This window comes from Coregonus clupeaformis, chromosome 10, assembly GCF_020615455.1.
Source record: "Coregonus clupeaformis isolate EN_2021a chromosome 10, ASM2061545v1, whole genome shotgun sequence".
Classification (NCBI taxonomy): domain Eukaryota; kingdom Metazoa; phylum Chordata; class Actinopteri; order Salmoniformes; family Salmonidae; genus Coregonus; species Coregonus clupeaformis.
The window spans coordinates 53,984,926-54,006,253 of NC_059201.1; the positions used below are offsets into that span (position 1 = coordinate 53,984,926).

General features: G+C 41.7%; 1 protein-coding gene across 4 annotated transcripts in view; it reads right to left on the reverse strand.

Annotated features, from left to right (window-relative positions):
* LOC121575568 (ral GTPase-activating protein subunit beta) overlaps positions 1-21,328 on the reverse strand; it is a 63,588-nt gene that overhangs the window by 23,252 nt on the left and 19,008 nt on the right. For all 4 annotated transcript variants that reach the window (XM_041888746.2, XM_041888745.2, XM_041888744.2 and 1 more), the window contains exons 4-12: positions 17,590-17,759; positions 17,078-17,264; positions 14,028-14,159; positions 13,373-13,554; positions 10,199-10,344; positions 9,707-9,923; positions 4,130-4,331; positions 2,588-2,755; positions 372-486 (exon numbers count right to left, since the gene is read on the reverse strand). In XM_041888746.2, the coding sequence (XP_041744680.1) occupies positions 372-486; positions 2,588-2,755; positions 4,130-4,331; positions 9,707-9,923; positions 10,199-10,344; positions 13,373-13,554; positions 14,028-14,159; positions 17,078-17,264; positions 17,590-17,759 (1,519 nt within the window). The remainder of the gene's footprint in view (positions 1-371; positions 487-2,587; positions 2,756-4,129; positions 4,332-9,706; positions 9,924-10,198; positions 10,345-13,372; positions 13,555-14,027; positions 14,160-17,077; positions 17,265-17,589; positions 17,760-21,328) is intronic.

Genomic DNA, 21,328 nt, shown 5'->3' on the forward strand with positions numbered 1-21,328 from the left:
TTTGCACTTAAGCAACCTCAGAACTACAGGGCATTGCAAATGATTAACTAAAACAGACAGTTTAGTCGAAATCCTGAACAAGACAAAACAATTCATGTTGAGATAAGTCCAAGTCCCGGTCCATCTATTTTATCTATAGGCCTTGATCGAAAATGAATGTTAAATATAAGAGCTATATCATTTCCTAATTTTATGCTACTCTTTTCCATGTAATTGGGTTTGATATGAAGCATATTAGCGGTCTCTACACAACCGATGGTATGATGGGACTCGGTATCATCTTAAAAACTACGAGCTCTGAAAAATATCGGACAAATTCCGTTTTTGAAGTCTGCTGTCCCTTTAATTAGAAGAGAGTTTAACAGGTTTACCTCTGACTTGACCTTGCCAAAGTGGTGTGGCAGAGGCAGCATGGACAGCAGGATGTTAATTGAGGCTCTCCTCAGGTCAGTTGGGTTCACGTAGGTCTTAAACTTTGACAGCTCTCTGGAGGGAGGAAAGAACAAGTTAAGTTAACTCAAATGTCAAACATTCAAAAGATACAGCAGTCAGATACCATGTTTAACCAACAATCAATTGTCCACTGATAAGACTCTCAAACAATTGCTTACATTTACATTTGAGCTCGTTTTAAGCATTTACAGTTTGTTAATTTCTGGGCATTTCCCTTGTGTGACAAACATACAAAGGCGGCATACTTCACCCTAAGGGCAAAACAAGTCTATTCTGGTCAAAACCGCATTCCTTATTCATGCAGATGTCCTTAACACAGAAATAGAAAGACCATTTGACTTGAATTGTCTTCCAAACATCATAAGACTAATTAGACAAGGTACATTTCCTGAGGAAAATGTGTGTGCTTGCGTCAACTGTACAAGCAGTAGTGATGTCACGATTTTGCTTTAACACTAATACCAGGTTAAGTATCATGATACTCGATACCAAAACGATACCGTCATCTCCAGAACCACCCTAACATCAACATATGTGAAAATAGCACGTTTCAATGTTTTGTAGTAAAAAAGATTGTAGATAAGTGTTTCAAATGACATAATCAACCATTTAGTAGACAATTAGTAGGCAATTAGTAGGCAATGCCTACTCATAATTGGTTAAAAATCACACGATGCACACCAATGATGTCATTGGAAACGCATCTTGCTCTATCTGTTAAAATAGGGCTCCAGAATTTTTGGAATATTATTTTGTTCAATAGAGATGAATTTACCTTTATGGGCACCAATATCATAGGGTAATTTATTTGGGGCCAATTCACCATATGAGTAAGGGGAAACTCAAAACACATTAACTAGATCGCTAATGTTAAACATAACACCCACTGCTGGTAGCTATGTATTACTCTAACAGAAAATTAAAGGTCTTAAAACTTTGCAGTTGTAGCCTACTACCCAATGAGTCCTATGCACTCACAATGGCCGTTGCGTATTTCGCGCGCTCCGTATTTCAAAGCAATATCAAATATCTTGGTGGTAAAATAGTTGCAGAGAAATACAGTGACAACATTAGTTGCTTCCAAAGCTGTATTTTTCCCGCAATTGGATTTAACTGTTATAGCCTACTAATGCATTTTTTCTCTCAGAGTGCGGGGGAGAGGAAGAGAGTGGCTCTCATCACAGCAGCAGGCCTGAGCGAAACAGCCGCAGGCAGAGACTTTCATTACAGGAATCATAAGGATAATGCACATTACTGTTTGACCAAATCATGGTTTTAGCCTCCTAAAATAATAGGACGTTTGGAGTGAGGTGACCATGTAGAATGTGCAGCTCGCGCCAATGCGACCAATTTTAAAAAAATAACTCAAGTTAAAGGGTCGCAAAATACGACTTAATGGTCACAGTCTAGAGCCCAGCCTCCTGTTGACCTGGATGGAATCATGTGATCCTTCCTTAACACATAGGGGTTTCAGCCCATGCTAAAACTGGCTTTTGGGAACTGGAGTCCTCTATCCATCTCTATGATCTGATCTACAGTAGCCAAGAAGAATGCTAGGAGTCTTTCTGTAGCCTATTCCTAATATGTTTATAATTGAAAGTTTGCCTAAAATAAGCTCAGCGAGTGAACTGATGAGTACTTATTTTTTGCTAGTCTGGACAGTTCCTGTGTGCCGTATTGAATGCATCAACTCACTCACGTACTGCTTATTCAATTGTGACTCGCGTGGTGGTGTTTGAATGAATGGCCAATCATATTGCTCAATTCTAGCTTTTTCCATGTGTAATCTCAACAATGCGGTGCTGACTGGGAAGCGACACTTTTCTATGGCAGACTGTGACAGAGCGCATAAATGTCGAACTAGAACGGCAAATGCGCTGAGACGTTACTGGCCTGGTCGACAAATTACTAGACAGACTTGATCCTGTCATTCAGTGTACGGCATGAGACATCTGATAGAAGAACTGAAAGTAACAAATCTTGTACCGAACCGTTTCTCATGTTGTAATATTTGTTTCTAATAAGCAGTATAAGTGGTGTCAGCGCAGGAGAGTACAGAATAATGAGAAGTATGGGGAATAAACAGTATTGTTCTTTCAGCAAGTACACCAAATATAGATGGTCCATTCCTCACCGGTCAGGGAGGATGTTCTCCAGAGCTGAGATGAAGTAGGGGACCACCACATTGATGCCCTTAAGGTCGGAGCAGAAGAGGGCTGAGGAGTTGAGGATGATGCTGGCCAGCACCGGTCGGCAGATGTAGTCGGAGATCTGGAGGCCCTGGATCAGAACCATGTAGAACCTGGGGGAGGAAAGAGACCGGAGGAGTCAGTCTGAAGCTAGAACACGTGCATGGAAAAGCTGTGGAAAAGGGGAACACAGCCATGTGGAACAGATTTAGAAACGTCATAGTTTAAATAACTACATTCAAATTTTACCATGTTAACTATGTTACTACACTGAACAAAAATATAAACGCAACATGCAACAATTTCAAAGATTTTACTGAGTTACAGTTCATTGTAAGGAAATCAGTCAATTGAAATAAATTCACAAGGCTTAATCTATGGATTTCACATGACTGGGAATACAGATATGCATATGTTGGATGAACGGCACGACAATGGGCCTCAGGATCTCGTCACGGTATCTCTGTACATTCAAGTTGCCCTCTATAAAAATAAATTGTTTTAGTTGTCCATAGCTTATGCCTGTCCATACCATAAGCCCACCATGGGGCGCTCTGTTCACAACGTTGATATCAGCAAACCGCTCGCCCACACGACGCCATACACACGGTCTGCAATCTGCCAGTTAAAGTTGAAACCGGGATTCATCCGTAAAGAGCACACTTCTCCAGCGTGCCAGTGGCCATCGAGGGTGAGCATTTGCCCACTGAAGTCAGTTACAACGTTGAACTGCAGTCAGGTTAAGACCCTGGTGAGGACGATGAGCACGCAGATTAGCTTCCCTGAGACGTTTTCTGACAGTTTGTGCAGAAATTCTTCAGTTATGCAAACCCACAGTTTCATCAGCTGCCCAGGTGAATGGTCTCAGACCATCCCACAGGTGAAGAAGCCAGATGTGGTGGTCCTGGGCTGGCGTGGTTACACATGGTCTGCAGTTGTGAGGCCGGTTGGACGCACTGCCAAATTCTCTAAAACGACGTTGGAGGAGGCTTATGGTAGCGAAATTAACATTCAATTCTCTGGCAACAGATCTGGTCGACATCCCTGCAGTCAAAACTTGAGACATCAGTGGCATTGTGTTGTGTGACAAAACGGCACATATTAGAGTGGACTTTTATTGTCCCCAGCACAAGGTGCACCTGTGTAATGATCATGCTGTTTAATCAGCTTCTTGATATGCCACACCTCTCAGGTGGATGGATTATCTTGGCAAAGGAGAAATACTAACAGGGATGTAAATACATTTGTTCACAAAATTTGAGAGAAATAGGCTTTTTGTGCAAATGGAAAATTTGTGGGATCTTTTATTTCAGCTCATGAAACATGGGACCAACACATTCCATGATGCGTTTATATTTTTGTTCAGTATACTTTAAAAAATTCAATACAGAATCTGTGGAGATTTGGGTACTCATTTAAAAATACTTATATAATACTACTATATTGTGTTTCTGTTTTGACTGTATCACAGTAAAACATGTGGGTACCTGGACAGATAAACGGGCAGTATCTCCTCGCCAGTCTTCTTGCTGCAGAAGATCCTACAGAGGGTCCCACAGGCCTCGGCCCGGCCCGACTCGTAGTTGTCGGGGAACTCGTTGGCGTCGAACATGGGATTGGACACCATGGTGTCTGTGGACATCTGGGAGCCCTTCCTCCTCAGCTCCACTCCCGTCTGAGTGGCCAGGGCTGGCAAGAGAGAGGGGGGGATCACAGGAATAAGGGGGAGAGAAGCATACAAATGGAGGGGGGTGAAGGAGAGAGGGTGGAGGTAGAAAAGAGAAAGGACGGATAGAGAAAGAAGGGGGGAAAGGAAAGTGGCGAGAGAGGACAGAAGACCGGCGGAGAATAATATGAGAGATAAATAATGTGTTATGAAACTGTGGCACTAAAAGGTCATAGGTCAAAAGCGGAAACCACTGACACAAAGTGCATATGAAAAGTACCTGTTTTTCCAATTGAAAAGAAACTGCAAAAGTTGGGGGTAATTTTACATAATTTCCAATAGGACCTCTGTGAGCTCGGTGGTAAAATGAACAATTATTTCCAAATATGATGTTGTGCTAATGGAATCTTCCAATTGAGGATATTTACTTTCAAGTCCATTGTTACTTACTTTAGCCTGACTGCTCTACTGCTGCACCGTAGCGGGGGCGCACCATCCTGGCAGGACATTTCATCAAGGTTCCTTTCATGTGAAGCTGCACTCTAGGTCTCCATCCCAAATGACACTCTATTCCATACAGCAGTGCTATTAGCCCCGGTCAAAAATAGTGCACTTAATAAGGAACAGGGTGCCATTTGAAACGCAGCCCATATGGTTTGAAAGGGAGCATTTACAATACTTCTGCCTGGGCATTTTGCGCCGCCAACAACAACTGATTTGGATTACGTAAAGTTTCATTATGCTTTCTGAGCCAAAAAGATATGTAAAACACACAGCAGCCTATTTTGTGAGCTCTGTGTAGCAGCCTACAAAGAGCTGATACAGGTGAATATGTTTTCTCATGAATGGCTAAATTCAGTTTGCAATGTCTACTTATTAGCTCCTTGGAAATTCACACGAGGCACGATATATAGCACAGATATATGGAACAGACATCCACCACATGCATGGTGTAAAATACAGTACATACAAATTCATGGTAATCAACTGAGGAGCAAATTAAGCCACGGAAGAAAAACTGAACGTTTGTTGGTTACTTTGGAAAATAAGTATTAGTGTGTGAGATCGTTTGGGGAGGACATTACATGTGTATGATCCAGGTGTAGCAAGTCAGTTTGCTTCCAGACAGAATGTGGGGTGGTTTGGGACTGGAAAGTTCAGGGTCGTATTCATTAGGGCATACCATAGCAAAACGTTTTGCGACAGAAAACGAAAACAAGCGTTTCTTATTGGACAGATTCAGGTAGTCCCTCTCCTTGTTTCCGTCTGTTTTCTTCCATTTGGTGCCTAATGAATACACCCCTGGCAACCTCTTCCCCACCCCACCCCACCCACAGGAAGGAAATGGACACGTTCCCCAAGAAATCAGTGCAGCAACAACGACTCAGTGGCGATGACAAAGGGCACAAAAAAAAAAAAGCCAATCGAATACAGGAAAACTGCAAGTTAAACAATTTACGGGAAGCTTGTATTCCTACTTACAAGATTTATAAGAAAGAAGAATTTGGACAAATGTAGCTACAAAATAGAAATAAAATGGGAAACAAATCAAAGAACAGCAGTGATATGATAAGTTATGTCTTATTCGTGCTTCAAGGACTTTTCATTGTGATATTTCTTAACATCAGTGTCAACAAAGATATTGATAGTCGAAACAACAATCATGACAAATAACCAACATGCAAAAACTGAAAATTAAAACTAAACCTGAAGATAGATTATGAAATAGGCCTCCTGGATTAAAAAATATATAATTACTTTACTGACACTCAGCTCAGAATAGAGTTTAAAAACAGTTTATCTTGTCAATAAAGTTTAATGAAAAATGCAACAGCCTAGATTAGGGGTCGGCAACGTTTCTATGACTGGAAGAGCCATTTTTTCCACACAAAATATTTTGTTTTGAGGGAGCCGCACAAGACATTCAAGCCCTTTTCATGTGCAATGGTGGCAATAGCACCACAGATAACAGTCGGATAAAATTACCACGAAATCTGACATTCAGTGTCACAGAGCAGAGCATTGAACACAGCGGCTGTCTGGTGAAGTTGCAGAGAGAATCAAATCTTGTGAACATACAATAACATAGCGATATGACTTTTGGATTTAAAAACCTACCAACAAAGGAAATATTGTTCTCTAGTGATTAATTGAAATACCCACATCAAGCCCAGCAAGAAATGTAATAATAATTTGCAAAGAAAAAGCCATATTATAATAAAAATAAAAGATTAAGATGGGCAGTCTGAGATATGGCTTTTTCTTTGCAACTCTGCCTAGAATGTCAGCATCCCGGAGTCGCCTCTTCACTGTTGACGTTGAGACTGGTGTTTTGCGGGTACTATTTAATGAAGCTGCCAGTTGAGGACCTGTGAGGCACACTTAACCAGCATGGCTACCACAGCATTCTGAAGCGATACGCCATCCCATCTGGTTTGCACTTAGTGGGACAATCATTTGTTTTTCAACAGGACAATGACCCAACACACCTCCAGGCTGTGTAAGGGATATTTGACCAAGCAGGAGAGTGATGGAGTGCTGCATCAGATGACCTGGCCTCCACAATCACCCGACCTCAACCCAATTGAGATGGTTTGGGATGAGTTGGACCGCAGTGAAGGAAAAGCAGCCAACAAGTGCTCAGCATATGTGGCAGTTGAAGTCGGAAGTTTACATACACTTAGGTTGGAGTCATTAAAACTCGCTTTTCAACCACTCCACAAATTTCTTTTTAACAAACTATAGTTTTGGCAAGTTGGTTAGGACATCTACTTTGTGCATGACACAAGTAATTTTTCAAACAATTGTTTAAAAGACAGATTATTTCACTTATAATTCACTGTATCACAATTCCAGTTGGTCAGAAGTTTACATACACTAAATTGACTGTGCCTTTAAACAGCTAGAAACATTTCAGAAAATGATATCACGGCTTTAGAAGCTTCTGATAGGCTAATTGACATCATTTGAGCCAATTGGAGGTGTACCTGTGGATGTAATTCAAGGCCTACCTTCAAACTCAGTGCCTCTTTGTTTGACATCATGGGAAAATCAAAAAATATCAGCCAAGACCTCAGAAAAGAAATTGGAGACCTCCACAAGTCTGGTTCATCCTTGGGAGCAATTTCCAAACGCCTGAAGGTACCATGTTCATCTGTACAAACAATAGTACGCAAGTATAAACACCATGGGACCACGCAGCCATCATACTGCTCAGGAAGGAGACGCGTTCTGTCTCCTAGAGATCGTACTTTGGTGCGAAAAGTGCAAATCAATCCCAGAACAGCAGCAAAAGGTCCTGTGGATATAGATACTTTTGTACCTGTTTAATTTTTTTATAGGAAAAACTCCCCAAATACAGGTGTGCCAAGCTTATAGCGTCATACCCAAGAAGACTTGAGGCTGTAATCGCTACCAAAGGTGCTTCAAAAAAGTACTGAGTAAAGGGTCTAAATACTTATGTAAATGTAATATAAATCAGTTTATTCTTTATAAATTTGCTACAAAAATACAACAACCTGTTTCTGCTTTGTCATTATGGGGTATTGTGTGTAGATTGAGGGGGAAAAAACAATTTAATCCATTTTAGAATAAGGCTGTAATGTAACAAAATGTAGAAAAAGTGAAGGGGTCTGAATACTTCCTAAATGCACTGTAATCTATAAATAGCCAGGGAGCCGCAAGAGAGGGGTTGAAGAGCCGCTAAGAGCCGCGGGTTGCCGACCCCTGGCCAAGATCAACTGAAAGACCACAGTCCATCAAAATGGAGGATAGACCTCAAAACAATGATACTGGCTACCATCCGACCCATTTCTCACAATTGAAGATGAATACTTATATTATCATCATCATCTGCAATAGGTGGTGGCAAACACATTAAGATTGACTGCATTCCCAAATGAAATTCCCTTTGGTAGCTATTGACACTATTAACTGTCCATTACTAACAGTAAGACCAGCTCAGGGTTTTGTTTGTCGAGAGGCGAGTGGCAGCTTGAGCTCAGCCTACAATCCAGGATAAATCAACACCATTACTTTCACACACCTCTTTGCCTGCTACTTTATCCAACTGAAGACCACCACTTGCTCATATCCCATGCTAATTGAAACTGGCTCAATAGTGCCGCAGACACAGCCACACATGTATACAAATGTAGGATCTTAATTTGATTACTCTTTTGTTGCTGAGAATTTTCCTTTACCGCAGGAAATGCAGATGAGCTTCATGATTTACATAAATTCACTGAAAACACACAATAATACACGGTTATATTAACAGTATTGCACTTTTCATATAGCCTAATTTTGGCTAGCTAATAGCCTAACCACCTATGAAGCAACATTATGGACGAAACTATCTATAGCCTGTTGTTGCAGGATTATTTTGCTGCGATAGTACTGGTCAGATTAAGATCTGACATCTGTATACCATTGACTTGATCTCTCTGCTACCTTTCTAGTCTCCTCTTTACTGTCCAGTCCCAATAAAACCATCAAAAAGAAAAAAGAAACCTGTTCAATAATGTAAAGAAAGAGGCTGAATAGAAAAATATATAAGAAAATGAATTTGAACAAAAATAACACTATGGGTGCATCTCAATAGTTTGAAGTGGATTCATCTTATTGTTTCATTTGCTTCATATGCACTGGTGTGAAAGAGCCGAAATGTTGAATACCATTTCCCAGAAGAGCATCCTCCATATCCCTTTCAAATGGGCCACATTCAGTAAATTATTGGAATAGAGCTGACATTATTGTTCTATATAATCAATTTCTATACTGAACAAAAATATAAACGCATGTTTCATGAGCTGAAATAAAAAAATCCCAGAAATGTTCCATACGCACAAAAAAGCTTATTTCCCTAAAATGTTGTGCACAAATTTGAAGATGATTAAACAGCATGATCATTACACTGGTGGACCTTGTGCCGGGGACAATAAATGCCACTTTAAAAATGTGTCGTTTTGTCACACAACAATGCCACAGAGGTCTCAAGTTTTGAGGGTGCAATTGGCCCTTTTGTGGGGAAAAACGAATTCTTATTGTCAAGTGGGTGGGTATATGCCCTCCCAGGCCCACCCATGGCTGCATCCCTGCCCAGTAATGTGAAATCCATAGATTAGGGCCTAATTTATTTATTTCAATTGACCGATTTCAATATTTGAACTGTAACTCAGTAAAATCTTTTAAATTGTTGCATGTTGCATTTATATTGTTGTTCAGTATATATGAATGTTCCACAACATACCCTGCTTTTCACATTTTGCAAAGCTAAAGAAGAGGCTACAATAAAGGAGAGGAAGGTTCTTTAGACTATTGAGTACAGTACAACGCAATTCTAGTCAAACCAGTTTTTGACCAATTGTTGACCCTTAACCTCTGACCCTCGCCTTACCAGTCATGCTGTTGTCCCGGCTCAGGCCCGTGTGGAGCTTGCAGTGCACCAGCGCGGCGTCAAAAAGCCACTGGCCAAACAGGTTGAGGACACTGTTGACCTTGGGCCTGGTGGGGGCGGGCAGCGGCCGGGGCTCCGAGCTGGTCTGGTTGGGGCTGGACAGGGGGGAGGTGGAAGACGGCTGTTGGGACACTTTGGGTTGGTGTGTTATGCTCGCCTGGGTGGGTAGGGAAGGAGGGTGATAGATAACCAGGAATTTATTAAATTAACTATCAAACTGGCACAGTAAAAAAATTAATATTCAGTCACATTAACATTTATTCAAATTTTTTCAAACATTGGAAAAAACATTATTTGGCAAAGGTATGAGGTCTTTTTCCCATTTTACTTCAGTTCTCCATTTAAAATCTGATACAAATGAGCCAAATTAGGAAAGACCAATAAACAGCAGCTCATAAGAAGTACAACTGAGACTCTGGGGTAGGAACCTACCGTTGAGGTTTTACTGGCCGTCTTTGTGACCCCTGTGGGTTTGTGGCGGCGGCTGTGAGGGGGCGTGGTGTTGGTGGTGGGCGGCGGCATGCTCAGTCTGTTGACAGGGGTGGGCGGGGCACTGTCCGACCGAGGACGGGAGACACCTGAGGGAGAGAGAGAAGGGATGAGGCACAGAAAACATTCAGGTGTTTGAAGTGAAAACGGCAACAACCAAATCGCGGCCCGTTTCCCGTCCACTGGAGGGCGATGTTAGTAACATCAACGGTGTGTCATTTTTGCGTTTCACCTTTCCTCCACCGACAGAAAAATAACAGCTCAAAATGCACAAGCCATCTCATGTGGATGGATGTCTTCTTTGTTGCGGGATACTCACCACAGATAAAGGAATGTTAAAAATAAAAATCCACAGAGAAAAATGTCACATTTTCGCTTCATCGCCTTGGGGCGGCTAGACGACCAATTTTGATTGACAACAGTTAATTTATTTAGAAGCTTGGCATAGCCTATCAAACAGTTACAGGCATATACTTACTGTCCACACTTGCAACACTATTCCTGAGTACCACTCTCCATAAGTTCAAGCATAGTGGTGGCTGCATCATGTTATGGGTATGCTTGTAATCGTTAACAACTGGGGAGTTTTTTAGGATAAAAAGAAACGGAATGGAACTAAGCACAGGCAAGATCCTAGAGGAAAACTTGGTTCAGTCTGCTTTCCACCAGACACTGGGAGATGACTTCACCTTTCAGCAGGACAATAACCTAAAACACAAGGCCAAATCTACACTGAATGTTCCCGAGTGGCCAAGTTAGTTTTTACTTAAATCTGCTTGAAAATCTATGGCAAGACATGAAAATGGTTGTCTAGCAACGATCAACAACCAATTTAACAGAGCTTGAAGAATAACGGGCAAATGTTGCACAATCCAGGTGTAGAAAGCTCTTAAGAGATTTACCCAGAAAGATTCACAGCTGTAATCGCTGCCAAAAGTGATTCTAACATGTATAGGGGGTTGAATACTTATCCAATCAAGATAGTGTTTTATTTTTCATGAATTTTTTACACAAATGTTAGAAGTTTTCTTCCACTTTGACATTAGTATTTTCTGTAGATCGTTGAACAGAAATGACAATTACATCTATTTTAATCCAAATTTGTAGCACAACAAATATGGAAAAAGGTTGAGAGGTGTGAATACTTTCTGAAGGCACTGTACATCAAAATAACAAGAAATACAGGGGTAGAGAAGCAAGGTTTTTGAGACTGTTTGTCGCCGCTGTCCTGATAGTGATTATGGATTCAATTGTTTTGGACACAGCCACTAAGTGCATGCAACAGCTAGCTTCACCACACAGTCAGTTTTTGGTGAACCCCAGCAAATCCATCAAAATGCTTCAGCCCCCTTTATGATTGGTTGGGAGCACTCTACTAATGAGTACCATAGGAGGGCATGGAGGAAAGCCTTTCTTTGAAGTTGTTCCTAGACACAGCGAAACCTGAGGGAAAGAAAGCGGTCAAAGCTTTCGCAGCTTGTCATTCTGACACAGTGAATAATGTGTTTTTCCTAGATGTGTAAGGATAGGTTGTTTTTGTGACTGTAGAAGTGTGGCACCATTTGCTATTTGTCTTATGCCCAAACACCACTATAGGGAATCTTGTTTGATATATACATAAACCCCTGTGTGATGTTAGTGATTGGATTTCATTGGGTTAGGTCTGGTTTAGTGGTGTACCTAGAGAGGGAAGTTTGTCATGTATATTGGTCCTAGGAGACATTGTCACTCCTGAGGGGGAGATAGACACTAGTGGTGTTTCTGGGAAAGAAGAAAGAAAGAAAAAGAAAAAAATGAAGCAGAAACACAAAATTATGGATTAGTTATTGGGCTAAATTACTGTTAAACAACTCAAGCTATGTTTGGTATTTATTAGAGACAATATATGTGTTTAGGCACTGTAGAACATAATTGGCCACATAGCTAATACTAGTTTGTGATTTTCAAAATGAAAACTGACACATTAACCTAAATAAAAATCTAAGAAGTGCTACGCTGCCGTTTCTTTAAACATGGGGATGTCAAGAGATTTAGGGAGGTATATAGCCATCACCGTAACAGTGCTTAGATGACGTATAGGGCAAAAATGCAGGGAGGTCTGCTTGATGTTTTTTTTTTTACATGGTTGAAGTCTTCCACTATTATTAGGTGCAGGGCAATGGGCACAAAGCTTTTTGAACAAGTCCGGTTCTTGTTTAAAAGCCAGTGTACAGGCAAATACAATGTGGTGGGAGAACCCATTAATGTAGTTGCTGGTCATAAAATCAAGGTTTTACATTTACATTTTAGTCATTTAGCAGACGCTCTTATCCAGACTTACAGTTAGTGAGTGCATACATTTTACTAAGTAAAATAACATATTTCCATGTTTTACATGATCAATGTCCACAAAATCTAAACCCTTTTACCCCTGATTTGAATGACAAAGTTTATTGAGTACCATAGGAAGGCAGTTTCTCTCGAATCTCTCTCTTTGCGAGTCCGACACCTAGCGAGGAGGAAACATATACATGACCTCTTAGTTAGATGTGATCCAGCAAAACATGAGGACTTGTGTAGATATGAAAGTATTGGATAGGTTCAAGTAGGTTCAAGTAACAGGGCTAAATCTCCAGCCTATTATGGGAGAAGATGGAACTACTACCACATATGTTTTCAGGGCACGTATTCAGAAAGCGTCTCATAGTAGGAGTGCTGATCTACGATCAGGTCCCCCCTGTCTATGTAATCTTATTCATTATGATCTATAAGGCAAAACTGATTCTAGATCAGCACTCCTACCCAGATGCCTACTCTAAACTATTTAATGAATACGGGCCCAGATCTACATGAAGTGCCTAGGGCAGGGTTCTTCAATTCCGGTCCTGGAGGGCCGAAACACTTCTGTTTTTAATTTCTACCTGGTAGTTAATTGCACTCACCTGGTGTCCCAGGTCTGAATTAGCCCCTGATTAGAAGGAGAGGATGAAAAACAGAGGTGTTTCGGCCCTCCAGGACCGGAATTGAAGAACCCTGGCCTAGGGGAAAGGGCTAAGAGTTGTCTCTGGACAGGGCCAAAGTCAAATGTAACAGTATATGCAATGGAGAAAGAAAAATGATAAGGTGAGGTAGTCTTACCCAGGAAGGCATCCACCAGGCAGCTGACCCCCCGCATCGCCCTGAAGAAGATCTGGGGCAGCTGCTTGAGACAGGGGTGCTGCTGGATCACCTCCTGGGGCACGCCGCTCACCCCCAGCAGCTGCTCCTGGAACTTTGGCGTGGAGCTGACCGACAGCGGGTTGCTCAGGTCCACCGGGTTACTGCAAGAGGAGGAGAGGTAGGGGGGACTGTTAGCATAGGGGTGCAAAATGTTGGTCCTGGGCTGGATTTCCCAAAGTCTGTAGGTAAAGTAATATGTTATTTCTCTCCACAACCTAGCCGAAAACAACCGCTAGAGAGTAACAGTTAAATTGATGTGGCCCAATACAAGATTTTCTCAGATCACTTTCTTGGACCATCTGGGGGAGTGTTCTAGAAGATCTTTAGGTTACATTTTTGGAGGTCCATTAAGAGTCTAGAATCATTTTCGGATACATTTTTTGATTTTTTAGTATGTTCTTCATCAAAAAGACCTAAGAAGCTGCTCCCAGGATAGGTTTCTTAAATGATGATTGAAGAAAGTAATTATACTATTTAATAGGGGTGCAATTACATAGAATACAGTATAGATTTTAACAGAAATACCTCCCATACTGTGCCACACATAACAGATAGCTAGCTCCGTGGGTCTCACCTGAGCATGTGCAGAAAGCGGAACCAGGTCTGAGCCACACAGTCGTTGTCCATCTCAGTAGGGATCATGTTGGCGTCCTCATCTGGGACTTTGAACGGAGGGAAGGATGTACCGTAGGTGAACCGCAACAGTCTGTGCCGAAACAGAACATTTAATAAATCGTATGAACACATTTACATAATTAATGCTTAATATTAATTTGTGCTTATAATCCGCTAATAGTCCATTATCAAATACTTTAACCATTAGTAAAGTGTTTATAAATAATCCTGCATGTACGTGTACAGTGCCTTCAGTAACTATTCATAGCCCTTTACATTTTGCTGTGTTATAAGCATGAATTCAAAATGGATTAAATCAACAAAAAATCTCACCCATCTACACACAATACCCAATGACAAAGTGAAAACATGATTTTAGAAATGTTTACAAATTTAAAATGAAAAGCAGAAATATCTAATTTACTTAAGTCAATACTTTGTAGAAGCACCTTTGGCGGCGATTACAGCTTTGAGTCGTGTTCGGTATGTCTGTATCAGCTTTGCACATCTGGATTTGGGGATTTTCTCCCATTCTTCCTTGCAGATTTTCTCAAGCTCTGTTAAGTTATTGGGTAGCGGCAGTGAACAGCAATCTTCAAGTCTTTCCACAGATTTTTTATGGATTCAAGTCTGGGCCACTCAAGGACTTTCACATTCTTGTTCTGAAGCCATTCCAGCGTTGCTTTGGCTGTATGCTTGGGGTTATCGTCCTGTTGGAACGTAAATCTTCGCTCCAGTCTAAGGTAGTTTGCACTCTGAAGCAGGTTCTCATCAAGGATTTGTCTGCATTTGGCTCCATTCATTGTTCCCTCTATCCTCACCAGTCTCCCAGTCCCTGCCGCTGAAAATCATCCCCATAGCATGCTGCTGCCACCCCCATGCTTTACGGTAGGAAAGGCGTTAGACGGGTGATTAATTGTTCCTGGTTTTCTCCAGACATAGCACTTAGCATTCAGGCCAAACAGTTCATTCAGACCACAGAATATTTTGCCTTATGCACTCAGAGTCTTTCAAGTGCCTTTTTTCAAACTCCAGGCGTGCTGTCATGTGCCTTTTTCTCAGGAGTGGCTTCCGTCTGGCCACTCTCCCATAAAGCCCAGATTGGTGAAGTGCTGTAGAGACGGTTGTCCTTCTGGCAGGTTCCCCCATCTCAACCAAGGAACTCTGTAGTTCTGTCAGAGTGGTCACTGGGTTCATGGTCACCTCCCTGACCAAGGTGCTTCTTGCGCAGTTTGGTCGGACGGCCAGCTCTAGGCAGTCTGGGTAGTTTCATATTTGTTCTATTTCCCAATGATGGAGATCACCGTGCTCTTGGAAACTTTCAACACTCTATAAATGTTTTTATACATTGTAGAATAATAGTGAAGACATCAAAACTATGAAATAACACATATGGAATCATGTAGTAACCAAAGAAGTGTTAAACAAATCAAAATATATTTTATATTTGAGATTCTTCAAAGTAGCCACCCTTTGCCTTGATAACAGCTTTGCACACTTTTGGCATTCTCTCAACCAGCTTGATGAGGTAGTCACCTGGAATGCCTTTCAATTAACAGGTGTGCCATCTTAAAAGTTAATTTGTGGAATTTCTTTCCTTCTTAATGCGTTTGAGCCAATCAGTTGTGTTGTGACAAGGTAGGGCTGGTATACAGAAGATAGCCCTATTTGGCAAGAACAGCTCAAATAAGCAAAGAGAAACGACAGTCCATCATTACTTTAAGACATGGTCAGTCAATACGGAAAATGTCAATAACTTTGAAAGTTTCTTCAAGTGCAGTCGCAAAAACCATCAAGCACTATGATGAAACTGGCTCTCATGAGGACCGCCACAGGAAAGGAAGACCCAGAGTTACCTCTGCTGCAGAGGATAAGTTCATTAGAGTTACCAGCCTCAGAAATTGCAGCCCAAATAAATGCTTCACAGAGCTCAAGTAACAGACACATCTCAACATCAACTGTTCACAGAAGACTGCGTGAATCAGGCCTTCGTCCTCGAATTTCTGCAAAGAAACCACTACTAAAGGACACCAATAAGAAGAATACTTGCTTGGGCCAAGAAACACGAGCAATGGACATCAGATCGGTGGAAATCTGTCCTTTGGTATGATGAGTCCAAATTTGAGATTTTTGGTTCCAACCGCCGTCTCTTTGTGAAACGCAGATTAGGTGAATGGATGATCTCAAGTCTAGTCAACCCAATTGAGATGGTTTGGGATGAGTTGGACCGCAGAGTGAAGGAAAAGCAGCCAACAAGTGCTCAGCATATGTGGGAACTCCTTCAAGATTGTTGGAAAAGCATTCATTAAGCTGGTTGAGAGAATGCCAAGAGTGTGCAAAGCTGTCATCAAGGCAAAGGGTGGCGATTTGAAGAATCTCAAATATAAAATATATTTTGATTTGTTTAACACTTTTTTGGTTACTACATGATTCCATATGTGTTATTTCATAGTTTTTATGTCTTCACTATTATTCTACAATGTAGAAAATAGTACACAAAGAAAAACCCTTGAATGAGTAGGTGTCCAAACTTTTGACTGGTACTGTATGTAAATTAGATATTTTTTTTATCATGTTCTCTTATTTAGAAAATAATAGATGATATCCAAAAAATTAACAATACACTGAATTCATACATATTCAGTCATATAAATTGTAAACACCATATCACAACTAATTTTTCTAATCTGGGAGGTAAACCCAGTAAAGTATTCAATAATTTCGCTGTGTATTTCGGACAGAATCAAGGCATTAGAATGTACCAGAGGCTTGTCTTAACCGCCAGAGGGGAGCCTGGCTGGCTGATTTTCTATTTGGCTGGATACTCCATGTGCTTGTAGAAAACACAGATTAGTGGTTGACAGAAATAACTCCTACTGCCTGTCTTACATGAAGGTGTCCAATAAGTAAGCTCACATTTGTTTAAAAAAGTTAACCATATGTTTAAGCTTAAACAAAAGCCTGCAATCCCAGGATTGGCGACCACTGGTCTTGTTGTGGTGTGGCTACCTGGAGGTGAGGGCGGCAATGACCTTGCTCCACTGCTCCACCACGGGCGGGTGGTGCCTCCAGTTGGCCAGCATCTCCCTGGCCGTCTTCCAGTAGGGCGGTGTGGGGAAGCAGCGCATGCAGGCCAGGAACCACACCTCGAACAGCACGCTGATCAGCTTCTCAGCCAGCTTCTCCGCTATTCCACCTGAGCGAGTTGGCGGATGGGGGACGGGTGAGTAATGATGAATAGGAAGAATGGGTGAATTTGCATAATCCAAAATGTCTAGGTGTAGAAAAACACAGGGGAAAAATGCTCCCGCACAGCATCATAATTTGCATCTAAATAGTAATATTAGCAACAAAGTTATTTAATTGAATCAAAGCCAAAAAGATTATGCGGCGAATCCTAACATCCACGTATTAGTCATGGTTTGATATCAATGGGATAAAATGTGACCTAAGTGGAAGTTAGGAATTGCCCCACGACACTACAAAAAGTACTCTAATTGAATCTGTTCCGGTGGGCTGACCTCCGACTGTGGGCGGGGCCAGCAGGGTGTCGTTGATGCGCAGCAGGAAGAGCAGCAGCACCTCCCAGGTCTCCCGGGCCATGCCGCCGCCCGATTCCCTGGCCAGCTTTTGCACCGCCGTCAGCACCTGTTGGCACAGCCGGAAGTGCATGGGGCTGTAATGCTCCGGCCTGAGAGAAGGAGTTAAAGAAAGAGAGTAAATGGACCGTTTTGTAAAGGGAAGCGGTAATATACACGCCATTGACTATTCCCTCTTCAATGCTCCGTTTCCTCTAAGCCTTGTGATTTAGTTTGATGAACTAATGGAGGGAATATGTCCCTATTTAGAATTACCATGTTATTTAAGCAATCTACTACAACTTCTTGAGGTTCAAATAATATCTTATTGGTCGCATACGCATATTTAGCAGACGTTATTGTTGGTAAGGCCTTAACAGGATAGTTCACCCACCTTACAAAATAACATATTGTTTTCCTTACCCTGTAAGCAGTCTATGGACAAAGTATGACAGCAATCCATGTTTTGGTTTAGTTTTCCTGGCACTGTTTTCAAACGCTAACGTTTTAGCATTTGTGGCACAAATCCCATGCAAGTCATGGTACCTACATTAGCATTTTTCGCACAAAATCTCCAAATCATCCTAAAGTATCTAAAATTGATAGTTTTTTTTTTTTTTTCTGGGGGATGGATCAGCTTAATATTGCAGATAGATTGTATCTTCTATCAATGTAATTGTCTGCATCACTTCCAATCCCCCATGTTTTTTATATATATATATATATATATATATATACTCTCCTTTATTACTTTTCAAACCCGCGATCCTTTCCCTACTTGGAGTAAATTAGTGAACAACAATGCCCAGGCCTCTACTTCCGGCCTATACTTACTATCTACACCTTATGGACACAGTTAATTTTACAATAATTCTATTATATATATATATATATATTTTTTTTGCTCCTGAATTTCTTCTACTCTCAACCTCTCCGATCATTTTCATGATGTCCATCCGGTTTGCTTCTATATGCCATATCTTTCTAACTGTGCTCTTTTCCAAAAGCTCCCAACATACAACCTATATACTTATTATGGACACAGTATGCATACATTATTAGCTATCTTTGTTATTATTTGTTGTTATTTGTTATTAGTCTCATCCTTCAACTCTATTCAATACCTCCCATCTATCTCTTAACACCATCCATATAGGATTTATATTTGCCATTTATATTTCAACCGTAAAATTGATTGTTTAGCTAAACAAAGTCACTTATAGATGATTTGGTTATGATGTGCGAAATATTAATGTGAGTACCATGACTTGCATGGGACTCTCCTGCGATCTCTCTCAGAATGACCTTCTTGATCCAAACCAGTCAGGTTTCAAGACTGGTCATTCAACTGAGACTGCTCTTCTCTGTGTCACGGAGGCTCTCCGCACTGCTAAAGCTAACTCTATCTCCTCTTATACAGTGGGGGGAAAAAGTATTTAGTCAGCCACCAATTGTGCAAGTTCTCCCACTTAAAAAGATGAGAGAGGCCTGTAATTTTCATCATAGGTACACGTCAACTATGACAGACAAAATGAGAAAGAAAAATCCAGAAAATCACATTGTAGGATTTTTAATGAATTTATTTGCAAATTATGGTGGAAAATAAGTATTTGGTCAATAACAAAAGTTTCTCAATACTTTGTTATATACCCTTTGTTGGCAATGACACAGGTCAAACGTTTTCTGTAAGTCTTCACAAGGTTTTCACACACTGTTGCTGGTATTTTGGCCCATTCCTCCATGCAGATCTCCTCTAGAGCAGTGATGTTTTGGGGCTGTCGCTGGGCAACACGGACTTTCAACTCCCTCCAAAGATTTTCTATGGGGTTGAGATCTGGAGACTGGCTAGGCCACTCCAGGACCTTGAAATGCTTCTTACGAAGCCACTCCTTCGTTGCCCGGGCGGTGTGTTTGGGATCATTGTCATGCTGAAAGACCCAGCCACGTTTCATCTTCAATGCCCTTGCTGATGGAAGGAGGTTTTCACTCAAAATCTCACGATACATGGCCCCATTCATTCTTTCCTTTACACGGATCAGTCGTCCTGGTCCCTTTGCAGAAAAACAGCCCCAAAGCATGATATTTCCACCTCCATGCTTCACAGTAGGTATGGTGTTCTTTGGATGCAACTCAGCATTCTTTGTCCTCCAAACACGACGAGTTGAGTTTTTACCAAAAAGTTCTATTTTGGTTTCATCTGACGATATGACATTCTCCCAATCCTCTTCTGGATCATCCAAATGCACTCTAGCAAACTTCAGACGGGCCTGGACATGTACTGGCTTAAGCAGGGGGACACGTCTGGCACTGCAGGATTTGAGTCCCTGGCGGCGTAGTGTGTTACTGATGGTAGGCTTTGTTACTTTGGTCCCAGCTCTCTGCAGGTCATTCACTAGGTCCCCCCGTGTGATTCTGGGATTTTTGCTCACCGTTCTTGTGATCATTTTGACCCCACGGGGTGAGATCTTGCGTGGAGCCCCAGATCGAGGGGAGATTATCAGTGGTCTTGTATGTCTTCCATTTCCTAATAATTGCTCCCACAGTTGATTTCATCAAACCAAGCTGCTTACCTATTGCAGATTCAGTCTTCCCAGCCTGGTGCAGGTCTACAATTTTGTTTCTGGTGTCCTTTGACAGCTCTTTGGTCTTGGCCATAGTGGAGTTTGGAGTGTGACTGTTTGAGGTTGTGGACAGGTGTCTTTTATACTGATAACAAGTTCAAACAGGTGCCATTAATACAGATAACGAGTGGAGGACAGAGGAGCCTCTTAAAGAATAAGTTACAGGTCTGTGAGAGCCAGAAATCTTGCTTGTTTGTAGGTGACCAAATACTTATTTTCCACCATAATTTGCAAATAAATTCACAAAAAATCCTACAATGTGATTTTCTGGAGAAAAAAAATCTCAATTTGTCTGTCATAGTTGACGTGTACCTATGATGAAAATTACAGGCCTCTCTCATCTTTTTAAGTGGGAGAACTTGCACAATTGGTGGCTGACTAAATACTTTTTTTCCCCACTGCATCTGCTGCCTTTGATTCTGTGAACCATCAGATCCTTCTCTCCACCCTCTCCAAGTTGGGCATCTCCGGCGCTGCTCACTCTAGGATTGCGTCCTACCTGACAGGTCGCTCCTACCAGGTGGCGTGGCGAGAATCTGTCTCCGCACCACGTGCTCTCACCACTGGTGTCCCCCAGGGCTCAGTTCTAGGCCCTCTCCTATTCTCTCTATACACCAAGTCACTTGGCTCTGTCATATCCTCTCCTATCATTGCTACGCAGACGACACACAATTAATTTTCTCCTTTCCCCCTTCTGATAACCAGGTGGCGAATCGCATCTCTGAATGTCTGGCAGACATATCAGTGTGGATGTCGGATCACCACCTCAAGCTGAACCTCAGCAAGACGGAGCTGCTCTTCCTCCCGGGGAAGGACTGCCCGCCCCATGATCTCGCCATCACGGTTGACAACTCCATTGTGTCCTCCTCCCAGAGTGCAAAGAACCTTGGCGTGACCCTGTACAACACCCTGTCGTTCTCTACCAACATCAAAGCGGTGACCCGATCCTGCAGGTTCATGCTCTACAACATTCGCAGAGAACGACCCTACCTTACACAGAAAGCGGCACAGGTCCTAATCCAGGCACTTGTCATCTCCCGTCTGGATTACTGCAACTCGCT